This window comes from Salvelinus alpinus, chromosome 5 (genome assembly GCF_045679555.1).
Source record: "Salvelinus alpinus chromosome 5, SLU_Salpinus.1, whole genome shotgun sequence".
Taxonomy (NCBI): domain Eukaryota; kingdom Metazoa; phylum Chordata; class Actinopteri; order Salmoniformes; family Salmonidae; genus Salvelinus; species Salvelinus alpinus.
The window spans coordinates 39,790,893-39,805,639 of NC_092090.1; the positions used below are offsets into that span (position 1 = coordinate 39,790,893).

The 14,747-nt window shown below is 41.2% G+C and overlaps 1 protein-coding gene across 1 annotated transcript; it reads left to right on the top strand.

Moving 5' to 3' along the window:
* The first annotated feature begins 5,383 nt into the window (after window positions 1–5,383).
* LOC139576176 (melanocyte-stimulating hormone receptor-like) lies at window positions 5,384–6,776 on the top strand. Its single transcript, XM_071401931.1, has 2 exons — window positions 5,384–5,494; window positions 5,644–6,776. The coding sequence occupies exon 2, from the start codon at window positions 5,669–5,671 to the stop codon at window positions 6,683–6,685; it is 1,017 nt and encodes a 338-aa protein (XP_071258032.1). The 5' UTR covers window positions 5,384–5,494; window positions 5,644–5,668; the 3' UTR covers window positions 6,686–6,776.
* Window positions 6,777–14,747: the final 7,971 nt, after the last annotated feature.

The window sequence follows — 14,747 nt, forward strand, 5'->3', positions numbered from 1 at the left end:
AACCAGACAGGGTGCGTTCCAGGACACCGGAAAAAACACTCCAGGACAGAACACAGGCAAAAACAGACTCAGGAAGCGGGATTCGTGACACTTTTAAACCCCCGGGCAACATCTCACTTATCAAATTACTTGGAAGAATCAGTCTTCTCCATAGCAATGGTGTAAAATACTTAAGTAAAAATACTTTAAAGTACTACTTAAGTAATTTTTTGGGGTATCTGTACTTTAAAAGTTGTAAAAAATATAAATAGTAAAGTACCGATACACCAAAAAACGATTTAAGTAGTACTTAAGTATTTTTTACTTGAGTACTTTTTACACCCAAAAGTATTCCTTACATTTTGAATGCTTAGCAGGACAGGAAAAGGATCTAATTCACACACTTATCAAGACAACATCCCTGGTCATCCTACTGCCTCTGATCTGGCGGACTCACTAAACACATGCTTTGTTTGTAAATGTAAATAATAAAATAAATAAAAATGTAATGGTGCCGTCTGGTTTGCTTAATATAAGCAATGTGAAATTATTTATACTTTTACTTTTGATACTTAAGTATATTTAAAACCAAATACTATTGACTTTTACTAAAGTAGGATTTTACGGGTTGACTTTCACTTTTACTTGAGTCATTTTCTATTAGGGTATCTTTACTTTTCCTCAAGTATGACAACTGAGTACTTTGTCCACCACTGTATCATATTACTTCTGATGTTTTATTTCCTCGTCTTTTGGTTGTGTGTCACTGATTCTTCCAAGTAATTTGATAAGTGAGATGTTTCCCGGGGGTTTAAAAGAGTCCAAGTTTTGTTCTTGAAAGACCATCTGGCAAAAGGAAGAGACCATCCCATGATACTCATTTGCATAATTGCCTAGTTTTCATTCCCTTGAAATAGTCCAGAAATATGCTGTTTTCTATCAGAGGATGTATAAATGAAAGCAGAGTCAAAGGGTACACCGCCGCTCACACACACACTCAAAAACCATACTCGCTTAAAAGACACCCACATCAACAACACACATACATCCACTCTGTACTGTTTTTGCATAGAACCACATGGTGTAATGCTGTGGGTGCAGTTGGTAGACTGCTGTTCAAACAAGGGCCTTGTTCCAGAGTTTACCTGGAGCTACTGCAGTGCCTGGGTCACGAGGGGTGTTCATGTGAGGTCTACCCTCTTCCCTGCTATGACATGTCCCCACGAGCAAATGGTCGGTAGTGTTCACTGTGATATGAAGTACATTCCCAGCTCTATGTGAGCCTCGGGGTCAGAGGAGGATGGGACTATTAGAGACATATCTATAATTTGTCAAATAAATCTCCCTCTGGGGCAAGACAAAGGTTCCTAACATTCAAAATTAACTGAAGGCCTACATCACAGTACATCGTTAAATCTAGAGAAATCTATAACGTGGGTAAATCTTTCTCTATTGGATTAGAGAAACTACTGAACATTCAGAACTGTAAATAACTAAATCCAGGGAAATCGATAAATTCAGTCAATCTTGATCTATTCAGTTTCTCCTTGTAACATTCTCCATATTGCTTTCTTCTATCAACTGTGGGTAGAAAAGTTTAAATGATTCATACATATTTTCCATTTCACCTACAATTATGTAGACCGGTGATAATTCGTATGTTTTACTAATGGTTTATTATAAGCATGGGTGGAATTGTGGGGAATGCTCTAGAAAGTTTCCAAAGTGAAATAATTTTGTCATGTAAAACTGTGTGTGTGTGGGGGGGGGGGTTACGTAGAAGATTTTACAATGGTGAGTTCCCAGACTTCTTCCATCCACCCCTGATTGTAAGTGTTTATAATTATAAAGTTAAAGCTGGTAGTTTTGCCTGCTGGGATGTACTATTACATGGTTAGTTCAAGGCCACTGTAAAATAACTATATTTGGTTATGAGACGTTGTTCTAAGAACCACCCTGCGAAACAGCAGGAACATTGATCAGCACTTGTAATAGACCTTTAACGGTGTACTGAGGTTGAACTGGGGTTAACGTACACTACCGGTCAAAAGTTTTAGAACACCTACTCATTCAAGGGTTTTTCTTTATTTTTACTATTTTCTTCAAATAGCCACCCTTTGCCTTGATGACAGCTTTGCACACGCTTGGCATTCTCTCTGTGCTGTGCTCACTTGAACAGAAAGGTGGCACGGCTGTCCTTCGTGGGCAAATTTTGTCATCAAACTTTGTCATCAAAGTCTGGCATTCTCTGGAATATTGGTGCTTTCAATACAACTGGGAACTTGGGGGAAAAAAAGGTTGAATCATGATGACGTCCGTGATCTTCAGGTCGGAGCTCGAGAAAGGAGCCCGAGTTCCCGACTCGTTGGGAACTCGTTTAAAGCGTATTTTCCCAGTCGGAAGCTCATTTTCTTCAGAGTTCACAGTTGTCTTGAACTCACTGAAGTCTGAGATTTTCCACTTCCAAGTTTCCAGTTTTGAGCGCGGCTGAAGTCATTCTGGATAGACAGCTTTGCCAATGTTGAATGTTTATCATTTTAAGCTTGGAAAAGAGACCCTTGAATGCAGACTTGGACAACACACCCACTCCACTGAATAGCAGGCTAGTGATTGCTTTGCAATGCTTGCAGTTAACCACAAAAAAATGTATCTTCATTATTTCTCTTCCTACGACAAGGATTGAAAAGGATTTGCCAGATTGTCGACTTGATTCATGATGATGACGGCTATCTTGCTAGCTAATATTTTGAAAGTATGATGTTGACATGATCAGTCCAATCAAAGCTACTGTAGATATGTGATTTGACATCGTTTTATCTGTGGCTAATGACCTTGAGCTTTCTTGGGGCTTGAATTCTCAAGTGTCCCCATGAGTGACAGAACAGTGAGCCAATCACAGCACAACTAGAGAACATTACCAACCCCTACGCTCCGTATTTTCCGCTGGCTGCCCCACCACCACAGAAAGCATTGAGCTGCATTTTGGAGCTGCCTTCCTCAAGAAAGCAAACAAGAGATGTTTGAATGTGGCTTTGTTAAGTCAATGATTCTTTTTTTTTTTTACATTGTTACATCGTATTAATGCCAAAATAACATTCAAAACATGTGGGGCTAAAAGCAGGTGGGGCTCTGCCACATCACTTATCATCTGTCCTATTGGGTCCCCCCTACCCCATCCAACCCCTCTTGTCTCTCTCTTTGACAGACAGAGTGACAGTCCAGACACATATGGGACTTGGATACCCCTTTTGCAGAGTGTGTGTGATAGGCCCAGATGTTGAGTCAGTCTGGTCAGGTCTGAAGTTGTAGTCCCAGGTAGGAGTGGTGTTCCTCAGCTAGAGGCTGATACAGATCTGTGTCTGGCCCTGAGTGAATGGAGGATTCTCCTTATCTCCCACTATCACACTCTAACTATGGACAGTCTGGCTGTTTACAGTTGACACTGCTGCTCTCCACAGGTGAGAGAATGCTGCCTTTTGCACAAACTGCAGTTTGTGTGTGTTATATCTCCCATGAAATCGCTAGAGGAAGAGGCTGCTTATGCAAGCACTGAGAAGGATTGTTTCAAAGGCTGAAGCCATAACACTTGGCACTTTGTTCACAACTCTTTATGTGGTTTCCTCCAGCAGTGAGTATTCACTTCTCAGCTGTCACAAGTTTTAACGAATATATCTTGTTTTGGACATATTTAATGAACATTGTTAACTAAATGATATATTTCATGTTATGGTTTAGGTTTGGTTTAAAGTAATGTTGCTTCATGAGACAAAACTGTCCTGAATGGATCGCTGTGTGTTGTTATTGGGTGGCTGGGATGAGGTTCAACACACGAACTCAATTTGTCCATGTGTAGGCAGGCTACTGTAGCCTACGTGTTCCCTGAATGGCAGCGTCTTGCGTCATCATTAACCTGAGGATCCGCTTGTAGTGTGGCAAAGGGTTTCTGAAGTTGGCAAAGGGTTTCTGAAGTTGGAAAAGGCTTTCTTGGTTGCTCTACAACACGGTATAAAAACATTTACTCAAATAGTGATTGTAATGAAGAAGAAAAAACTTCCGATTCAATGCAGCGGAGAAAAGAGCCCGCCCTTCTGTCATAACCGGCTCCGTACACAGGACAGGTAGTCTCCCACACACATACACACACAAAACCTGTCAAAATGCCTAGTGGCTCTGCTGCAACTAGGTCACTACAAAAACCCTCATGCGTAATGAACCAACCCATTCAATCGGGTTTGACTATCCAAATCCCCTCCCATTTGTTTTGGGCAATAGCGCGCGTTACCGTTGATCTGGCAGAGAACAAACATCTTGTTTGCGAGCCTATACAACATTTATTCTTAAAACTTTATTGTAATTACAAATGTAATTCGCAATTATATCAAATAAGAAAAAGACTGCAACAGTTTGAGACATAAGCAGCGTTGCAGTTCTAGACACTCAACCCGGTGCGCCTGGCACCTACCGCCATACCCGCTCAAAGGCACTTAAATCTTTTGTCTTGCCCATTCACCCTCTGAATGGCACACATACACAATCCATGTCTCTATTGTCTCAATGGTTTAAAATCCTTCTTTAACCTGTCTTCTCCCCTTCATCTACATTGATTGAAGAGGATTTAACTGGTGACATCAATAAGGGATCATAGTTTTCACCTGGTCAGTCTATGTCATGGAAAGAGCACGTGTTCCTAATGTTTTGTACACGCAGTGTATACCATGACTACCACATAAGATAAAGGCTAAATGCCTAAGACACAGGGCCGAGGCAGATGAATGTGTAGTAATAGCCCTTCCATAGTGTCTGGAGTATCCCATGGGTGTTCCTAATGTTTTTTACACCGTGTATTTGATGCATGTGAAGTATGCTTTGACTAAATCAATTGGCCACATCCACATCAGTTGTGCACAGTGCGCGGTAAATTATATTTTAGTGCTGGGGAACATTTTCTCAACTACATCTTTGAATTACTTAATTATGCTCAGGAGATTAGTAAATACATACATACTACACACTCTCCATCCATTTTACTCCCTAATCTTGTTAAATATTTCCATGCGGGATCACGCGTTCATTAGAGTTTGTGTCAGTCTGAGAATCATGCGGTTGGCTTTCGCTATGAGAAAGGAGGAGTTAGAGAGGCGGTGGACCCTTTTAAGAACACACTGTCACTTTGTGTGCCTGAGAGCTCAGTTGGATAGGCCTCAGTTCACACATTTGTATTGCTTGGAGCCTATTTGGACGTCCAAATGGTACAGGATTTTCTCGCATGCGATCCAGCACCAAGGAGCTGTATTCAGACTAGGATTCTCATCACTTGGAAGTACCATATATGGGCTATGTGCAAAATACAGTTGGATAAACCTTTGAATCTAAACAGTTACTTGGGAAAGAGACGATTTCACATGGATGATTCTCCACTGTGAGCATCTGGGCTCTTCGCTCTGTGTTAAAGTTCGTTCTGGAGACCTCCGTTTGTGGGAAAATATCACTCCAATTTCAGGGTTGCGACATAAACGTGAGCTAAACTACTTTCACCTCACACATTCTGTGCTCTCTTTTTTCCTGTAGGATATGATGTCTATAGAATAACTTGTTAATTCTGTTACACTATAGAGACCACAAAGAAAATATTTTAAGGCTTTTTCTTTCCACCTCATCCAATAGCCTACTACAGCAGAGAGCAGCAGACATGACGGACAACACGTCTCAACATAACTTCATCATGCACCACCACATGGAGCTGAGCACCCTCACCATGTACAGCGAGAACAGCACCAACAACACCAGCACCAGGGAGCAGAACTCTACGACCTGCTCGCTCCGCATTCCACAGGAGCTGTTCCTGACGCTGGGCCTCATTAGTCTGGTGGAGAACATTTTAGTGGTGCTGGCCATCATCAAGAACCGCAATCTGCACTCGCCCATGTACTACTTCATATGCTGCCTGGCCGTCTCCGACATGCTGGTCAGCGTCGCCAACGTGGTGGAGACCATAGTCATGTTGCTCACCGAACACGGGCTGCTAGTTGTCACACCTGAAATGCTGCGGCACCTGGACAACGTCATCGACATCATGAACTGCAGCTCGGTGGTGTCGTCGCTGTCCTTCCTGTGCACCATCGCCGCGGATCGATATATCACCATCTTTTACGCGCTGCGTTACCACAGCATCATGACCACGCAGCGCGCCGTGACCATCATCGCGATGGTGTGGCTGACCAGCATCACCGCCAGCATACTTTTCATCGTCTACCACTCGCACACCGCCGTCATTGTATGCCTCGTCACCTTCTTCTGCATCACTCTTGTCTTCACCGCTGTGCTCTACATGCACATGTTCATCCTGGCGCACGTGCACTCGCGGCGCATCATGGCCATCTACAAGTCTCGCCGCCAGGGCACGAGCATGAAGGGCGCCATCACGCTCACTATCCTGCTAGGGGTTTTCATCCTCTGCTGGGGACCCTTCTTCCTCCACCTTATTCTCATCCTCACCTGCCCCACGACCCCCTTCTGCACCTGCTTCTTCAGCTACTTCAACCTCTTCCTCATCCTCATCATCTGTAACTCGCTCATCGACCCGCTCATCTACGCCTATAGGAGCCAGGAGCTGCGCAAGACACTCAAGGAGCTGCTCTTCTGCTCCTGCCTCACCTTTCGATGCGATTCCATACTTGAGTGTCTATTTCCATGGAAGTTCACATGACTGCAGGATTTGTTCAGGAATAAAAGATTATTTGATATTTGCGGCACTATTAAGCGAATGCCTGCCGTTGCTGTTGAATTAACTGAAATACATAGTTAATAAACTATGAGACTTCAGGTTGGATTGCGCACAACGGCACAGCCACGTTTGGGACCTTTTACCAACCCCTGGCCTCTTCCATGTTGCAGGCCAAGCCATACATATATGCCATACTTGCGTGTCGAATAAATACTTGAGTCATAATCTGAAGCATTTATATCTAATTATACACAGCAAATGTGTGATCAGAATTGTAACACCCACAGTGTTAAATGTATCACTTTCTTAGAAATCATATGTAACCATTTCAAATAGCCTAGTGTTAAACTAACACTTTTAAATGTGTTGATAAATCAACACCCCAAAAGTGTTTGGTCCCTAGCAAATTCCGACTTAAATTAACACTTTATACGGGCTGATGCTGTTACACTTTCTCAGTGTTAACGAATTAACACCTCTGGTGTTACAGTAACTCATTTTGGAGTGTTATTTTAACACTTTAGGGTGTAAAGACTGCACATTTATTTCCCAGTGTTACTATTTTTCTGTGTATTTGTTAGTGACAGAGACATGATTGTTCCATTCGAGGGCTTTTAGTTTTCTAGCCTTCACCAAGTGAGTGACTAAGTGAATATTTGATCATAAAAATGTTATTATTTATGTTAATGCATATACATTACTTTTTTTTAAATTATGTTGAACCAACATGGAGTAAACATTGATTTGAAGTTTGTGCCCAGTACAGGGCACATTAGCAAGTCACATTATGCTGTTTTTCAAAGTGTTGTATAATTCCTATTGGAATCTAGTCCGTTTGGATATCCAACACCCACAACTGCAGTTAGAGTGACTGCCAAGGCAGGGAAGATTGATAAATGAGACTTCCTTAACCATCTTGAGATGGAACAACCATCTCAATAGCGGGTGAAATAAGGCCAACTACTTACAGATTGGATTAGTTTAGATTTTTTATTTATTTATCTTTGTTTAGTATAAGATCAATGAATCAATCAAGGTGCATGCAGAAACATAGGCCTAGATATTAAAACAAACTATTCTAAAAAGCAACCGGCAACAAAGCATGCTGGGAAATATAATAATGAGGCCCCTCCCATGTCTTCAATCTGAGAGAATTAACGGAAATTAACTCAACACAGCCGAGTAACAACAACACCACACAGTGTTGATTCCACTGTGATTCAAGTAACTTCATTTATTCACGGCAGGTGTTTTTTAAATTTCAATCCCACTGGTGTTATCCCCACCAGAATCAACACTCAGATATAACACTCACAACACTTTTTACCTCAACACTGAGATTTTAACACCCTCAAATTTGCTGTGCAGTTATCATCTCCATACAACAGCAACTGACAGAACTTTTTCAAAGATGCCAATGTCTGTAAAAGCTGCGGGTCCAGTTTTCTCAGGCACCAAGAAACTTTGGTTTAACAGTACATTACTGTAAACTTTACAGTAATGTACTGTTAAACCAAAGTTGCTTTGGAATTTACGGTAACATACTGTACATTTTGTTAAAGTAATTTAGAGGTAACTGGCTGCCAGTAAGTTAACATAAAAACCACATGATTATTTTACAGTGTACTATGTAGGACAAATAGTAATTTGTGCTTTAATCATATAGCCAACACTGGAAATATACTTTAAATAAGATATAGCAAGTGTTCTATTTAAAATAGGAAAGAATTTCCCGGAATGTTGTTGGGAAGAGGATGTTGTTTGAAAGAGGCTATTGTTGAAGAAAATTCCATGGACCTACTGATATACACTAGCCCTGATGCTTTGTATAGAGTCAAATAAAGATGCACAAAAATGAGTCATGAAGTTGTTTTGTACAAGAAAACAATTCTGTCACGTTTTGATTAAATAAAATGAATGCATTGTGAAGTTCAATAATAGCCTAATTGGTCTATATAGAGAGTTGCATTTTTATTTATTCACTCATTATTTGTTTACATCCAATTTCCAAGTATGTACAAAGAAGTTTCACGGTATGATTTAGGCCTAACTTAGCCCACTTAGGCCTTCGACAAAAATGGCCTATAAATTGAAATAAAACTTTGGGATTTCATGTAAAAAGTTTTATTGCAATCTTAAAACAGATCTGACAATTTAAGATTATCCTCACCATTTTAATGCAAATAATAATGTATGCATAGACAGAAACAAAATGTTTATTTCAATATGTATTTCACAAGTAGCCCATGTAATGTAGGCTAGGCATGTTTTTTAATTGTGTTATGGATGTACTGAATACTTTGAATGTTTCAACATATTTATAACATTTTCAAAAGCCTCGAGGGTATCAATATTCATCTCTTTAAACAATCCATGCTATTTTATGGCTGTGTGTCAAAACCAAGGCTCAAACTTATCTCGTTGTAAATGTGTACATTTGATTACTTTTTACTGTATTTCAACATATGGTCTTGCTATGGTCAAATTGTACTTATATGTACTGAACAAAAACATAAACACAACATGCAACAATTTCTAAGATTTTACTGAGTTACAGTTTATATAAGGAAATCATTAATTTGAAGTAAATTCATTAGGCCCTAATCTATGAATTTCACATGACTTGGCAGGGGTGCAGCCATAGGTGGGCTTTGGAGAGCATAGGCCCACCCACTTACCAGCCAGGCCCACCCACTGGGGAGCCAGGCCCAGCCAATCAGGGGTGCAGCCGTAGTTGAGCCTTGGAGAGCATAGGCCCAACCACTTGTCAACCAGGCCCACCCACCACCCAGGCCAGTTGTGGAGGGGCTGGCGTGGTTACACGGGGTCTGCAGTTGTGAGGCCGGTTGGACATACTGCCAAATTCTCTAAAGCAACGTTAGCGGCAGCTTATGGTAGAGAAATTGACATTCAATTCTCTGGCAGCAGCTCTGGTGGACATTCCTGTAGTGAGCATGCCAATTGCATGCTCCCTCAAAACTTGAGACATCTGTGGCATTGTGTTGTGTGACAAAACTGCACATTTTAAAGTGGTCTTTTATTGTCCCCAGCACAAGGTGCACCTGTGTAATGATCCTGCTGTTTAATCAGCTTCTTGATATGCCACACCTGTCAGGTGGATAGATTATATTGGCAAAGGAGAAATGCTCACCTACAGAGATGTAAACAAATTTGTGTACAACATTTGAGAGAAATAAGCTATTTGTGTGTATGGAACATTTCTGGGATTTTTTATTTCAGCTCATGATGGTGTATTATTTAATAACAGCATCAGTAATGAGGACAGTGATAGTACGCATGATAACAATATAATTATAACATTATTGTTGTCATGATATCATTTGTTGCTATAATATTGTTGTAATATTGATCATTAATAATTACTATTATTATTGCAATACTAATAATAACATAATTAATAAAAAAATATGTATTGCTCTTGTTATTGTATGTACAGTGTACATATTGCATGTCATACATTTCTTAATCATGTAATGTTTGTCAATCCTCATTTCTTTTAGTCAGCATGTGATCCTGTGGATAAAAAAACATTTTCATAAAAAACTATTTTGGTCCAGAAGTGTAATTTCAACCTTTCTCAAGCCACAAGTGGTTATGTGAGGATTAATTTAGTTCCCTCTGAAATACTGTATCTGTCTCTCTTGTCCATATAAAGGCCCACAAGCTCTCTGTCCTCAGTGTAACCTGGGCTGACCGTCTGTCTAACTGCCTCCTCTCTCAGACAAGAGGAGAGGTCTCTATCTAGGCCTACAGTCCACTGCTCTTTTAAGTCCTCCAAAGAAAGCTTCAATCACTTTTAATATATTATTAAATCATTTTGAAATATAATAATTACTTCCTTTTTCTATTTCAGGTGTCAATATATTTGGAGACACTATTTTTAATATAAGAATACAATTATATACAGCTGTATTAGCCTGGCTGATACAAGACCAGGAAGAGAGGAGGACAGTTTGTTTTGAGCCAGGCTATACAGCTGTATACTTGCTATCATGGGATTGACAAATCATTTTTTTAATATTGAGATTTTAAATATGGAGAGGTATTTATTTTTAGTTAAGCTGCCCACTGAGACACAAGGTCCATTCAACTAGCTGACCCCGGGGTGCTTTTTAATGGAAGAGGACATTTTTTAACTGATGGGGGAAATTAAAAGCTGCTTATGGGTGTCTTAATTAAGTTGGATAATTTTCTGATCCCCGTTTTAAAATCAAAGCCTTTGAACCATAACCTTCACAAATCACCTAGTTCCTTTCCTTCAGGGTGAAATGAAAAGCGTGTTTGTCTGTGAGCTTTCTAGATTTCCTTTGCACTATTGTTTGTTGAATGACTTCAATTGGCAACCAAATCAACCAAAGCCATATGCTGTATGCAAAGATGTGACAGGAGCCTTCTATCAAATAAACAGAAAAGTGGTTGAGCAGCATCTGAGATTGAGAGTGTGGTGATGATACAGTAACCTTTGGAACTTGATGGACCCTCTCCACGTGGTAGCCGGTCGTTGTGGGCCCTGGGGTAGGCTGTGTATTTTGGGAGGACCGAGCGCCTGGAATGCACTGTAATAACAGAGGGCTTTCATATCAACAAATATTTTTTTGGGGGGGCCCTTTATTAGGCATCAAATAGGAATTCTTGTCACTGAAGCAATAGGGGGGGAGGGGGCTGACACTCAACTGGTGTCTTCTCCATTAGCTCTGCTACACAAAGCTGCTCTGTTCACATCTTCCACTGCTTTGGCTTGAAGAATCAACATGCTTGCCCTCATTGTTGCAACCCAAGGAGGAAGCTTAAACCCCTTCCTGACAAATGAGTCCTATAAATGAAGAATATTTCATCTACAAACTCAAATTCATCATAGTGCTTTATAATAGTTTCGGTTTTAGTGTAGTACATGATGAAGTCAATGTGGACATAGTGTAACCTCAGTCATGCCCCTTTTGACCTTGGGTGCGCTCCAAGTACAGGGATTCTATGCAGGTCTGTGCAGATAAATCAGTACAATGACAGTGGAAGTGCAAAATCTCAGGAACCATGTAAATATTATGTAAGGGTCTACGTAGAAAACTGCTCAGAAAATGTGTATCTGGAACACACCCCTTATGTACGCGTGTCTCTGCATGCACCCTGCCATGCCTCTGAGGTCACCACATCCAATCAGAGAACATCGATAGAGGCAATTAGGCATGTAGGGGTTATGGATGGATGACTGAGATTGGGATGAGATGGGTGCAGTAATCATTTAGTGGCTGGCATCCAAATGAGAGCTTGAAATCCTGACCTGATTGTACAGGCTCCATTGTACGGCTCCATACTGTACGTGTTTTCCCCAAGAAAGTCTGGTCTGAGCCCAATGTCTCCTAGTCACACTAGAATCAAATTAGGTAACCAACATTCTTACTTGCCTGTTGATGCCTTCTGCCTAACCCTGTATAGGTTATATTTTCAACAATGGTCTATACAATCAACTGAACGTAAGTATGAAACTGTAAACTGTATGATACGACCCCAATTTAAAAAAATAGCACAAGTATTTGTTTGAGTTCTGTGCATGGAAGCTTCCATGAAAATCTTAACTACAGTATTCTCTTCAGCAATATGTTAATTGGAAAGTGAGACATTACTGGGAAATGCTGAAATTAGCTGGTATGCTCATTTTTAAAGAGAGGTTAGATAAAGGACAGTTTGAAACTCTTAGGGAGACAAAATGTTAGGTATGGGGTCATACCAAGTGCCCAGTTTAATTGTGTTTGTGGGGTTTTGAAAACTCCACATTCAGTCCCTTTCTGAGATGAGAGGTTATACAGAGGTTATTTCAGACGTATTGGTTTACAATTTATTTCCCACAAGAAATTCAAAATACATCTCAACAGTGGTTTTGTCATGAATAAGAGGTCCTCAGAATCGACCAAAAATGAAGTGAGTCGTAAACTCACTTAAAACCTTTCAAATATGGATACTGTCTCATCAACAGTGCTTCATAATGTGAACTGCCATTTTACAACTGTTGACCAGATAACCCTGTCATCAAGTCAACTGGTGCTGTGTGACTCATCATGGCAATCCTCCTCACTAACGTTACTGGCATAATGCAGAGTCAGAGAAGGATAGATAAGTTATGAGATGCATGATTTAATAATTTTGACAGAAGTGTTATATGACAGTAACATCAATTTGATCAGCTTCACCACGCTCTGTGCCCCCGTGCCACTATTGGGGCCCTTTATATCAAACATGTTAGAGAGGCTCTGGCAATTTTTGACCACTAGATGGCCATATTGGCTTTGAGACGTGGGAGGGGCAGACAAGCAACTCTTGACCAGTGCAAAGCAAAGCAAAGCATTTAGCCTCAGTTTTTCTCACTACCCCCAGAATTGTCAGTGCATAGGCCAGTGTTCTGCAGACATGGTCTTGGAGACCCACAGGATGTGGATACCTTTGGGATTAAAGAACAGTGACATAGTCCATGATTCAACTCTCAGCTCTCAAACCCAGTCGGATTCCATACATAATCCCTCTGATCTAGCTTTCCACTCCCTTGTCTATGGCAGTGTGGTCAGTAATGTAATCATTGGTGTTAGTGTCATCTTTAGAGGGACACTATGGTTTATTGATGTTCTAACAGGTGAACGCCCCTCTGCTAAAGCAGTTAGCTCAGCTGTATTATCAGACGAACAGGAAATCAACAGCTATCCCACACTGTGTGGCTGATTAGCGACAGAGGCTCGCTCACATTGTGTGGATCTAGTTGCTAAGCAGCAGTGGATGGCAGACACTGAGGGGGCAGGGAAGAGGGGCGGGGGCTGTGGTGGCTGCCTCATTCTGGTGCTCTCTGTGCTCTGAGCAGAGTTTCCGCAGCTGTTGGTTTCACGGGTGTTGGCTTGTCATCCTCTCCACAGGCTCTGTGTGAAGACAAAGCAGGCCCAGACGTCCAAAGAGACTAATAGCTCATCACAATCGTGTTTCTGGAAATCAGAATACACGGCTACTGGAACAGACGCAACTTACAGTGTGAGATGTACTGTATGCATGTACTGTAGATGTCTCATACACACACGTACACACACGCACACACACGCACACAAACAGGACCTGCTTCATAGGCAGGCCATCTGTCCATGAGGAGCGCCACTGGAGTCTTCCTCAGAGCACTTAACCACAACTGCTACCTGACTCAGCAATCAATACATATCTCAGCGGGTAGAGACTGCAGAGAGTTGAGGCATAGATAAACATCCTTGGACCAGACTATTCACTGTATAATGATTGCAGTGTTCATGTTAATAAGGGCCACAGCAAGGTTGTGGTCATCAGTGTTCATGTTAATAAGGGCCACAGCAAGGTTGTGGTCATCAGTGTTCATGTTAAGAAGGGCCACAGCAAGGTTGTGGTCATCAGTGTTCATGTTAATAAGGGCCACAGCAAGGTTGTGGTCATCAGTGTTCACTGTGCTCCACTCTTCTTCCTCCCTGTATCTGCCGATACTGAATCTTAATGTTTCTGAGATTACAGTTATGGGACTGACTTTGGGAAAAATATATTTTGCTGTAAGAAATTGTTCATCTCTGTCATTAAGGATATGTAGGTGTGAGTGATCTCCTAGTCTATAGAAACAATGCACCATGCCACAAGACTATGTGCACACAGAGCAAGAATCAGTCACACTGTTCAGTGTTGAAGATCATTTTCTCTCCTCTCTCATCTCCCTGACATCTAACTAAATTGTGTTGTTGCTTCCACCATGACTCTGGGATTTTTCAAATGTTGGTGGGCGTGTTCGTGGTGGTGGTGTGTGTGTGTGTGTGTGTATGTGTGTGTTTCTGACCAGCATCCCTTTGACAGCCACGACTAGACAAAATCTATTACTGACCCTTACCTTAACATTCACCAAATGTTAACCAATTCGAAAATGAAATATCGGTTTGCAAGTCTGCAAGTCAGCCGCGTCCCGTTAGTTTTTCCCTGACTCACACACTGGGATGCTCTGCCGCAAGTGTCTGCCATTGGTCAGCGACCGTCTCTCTCC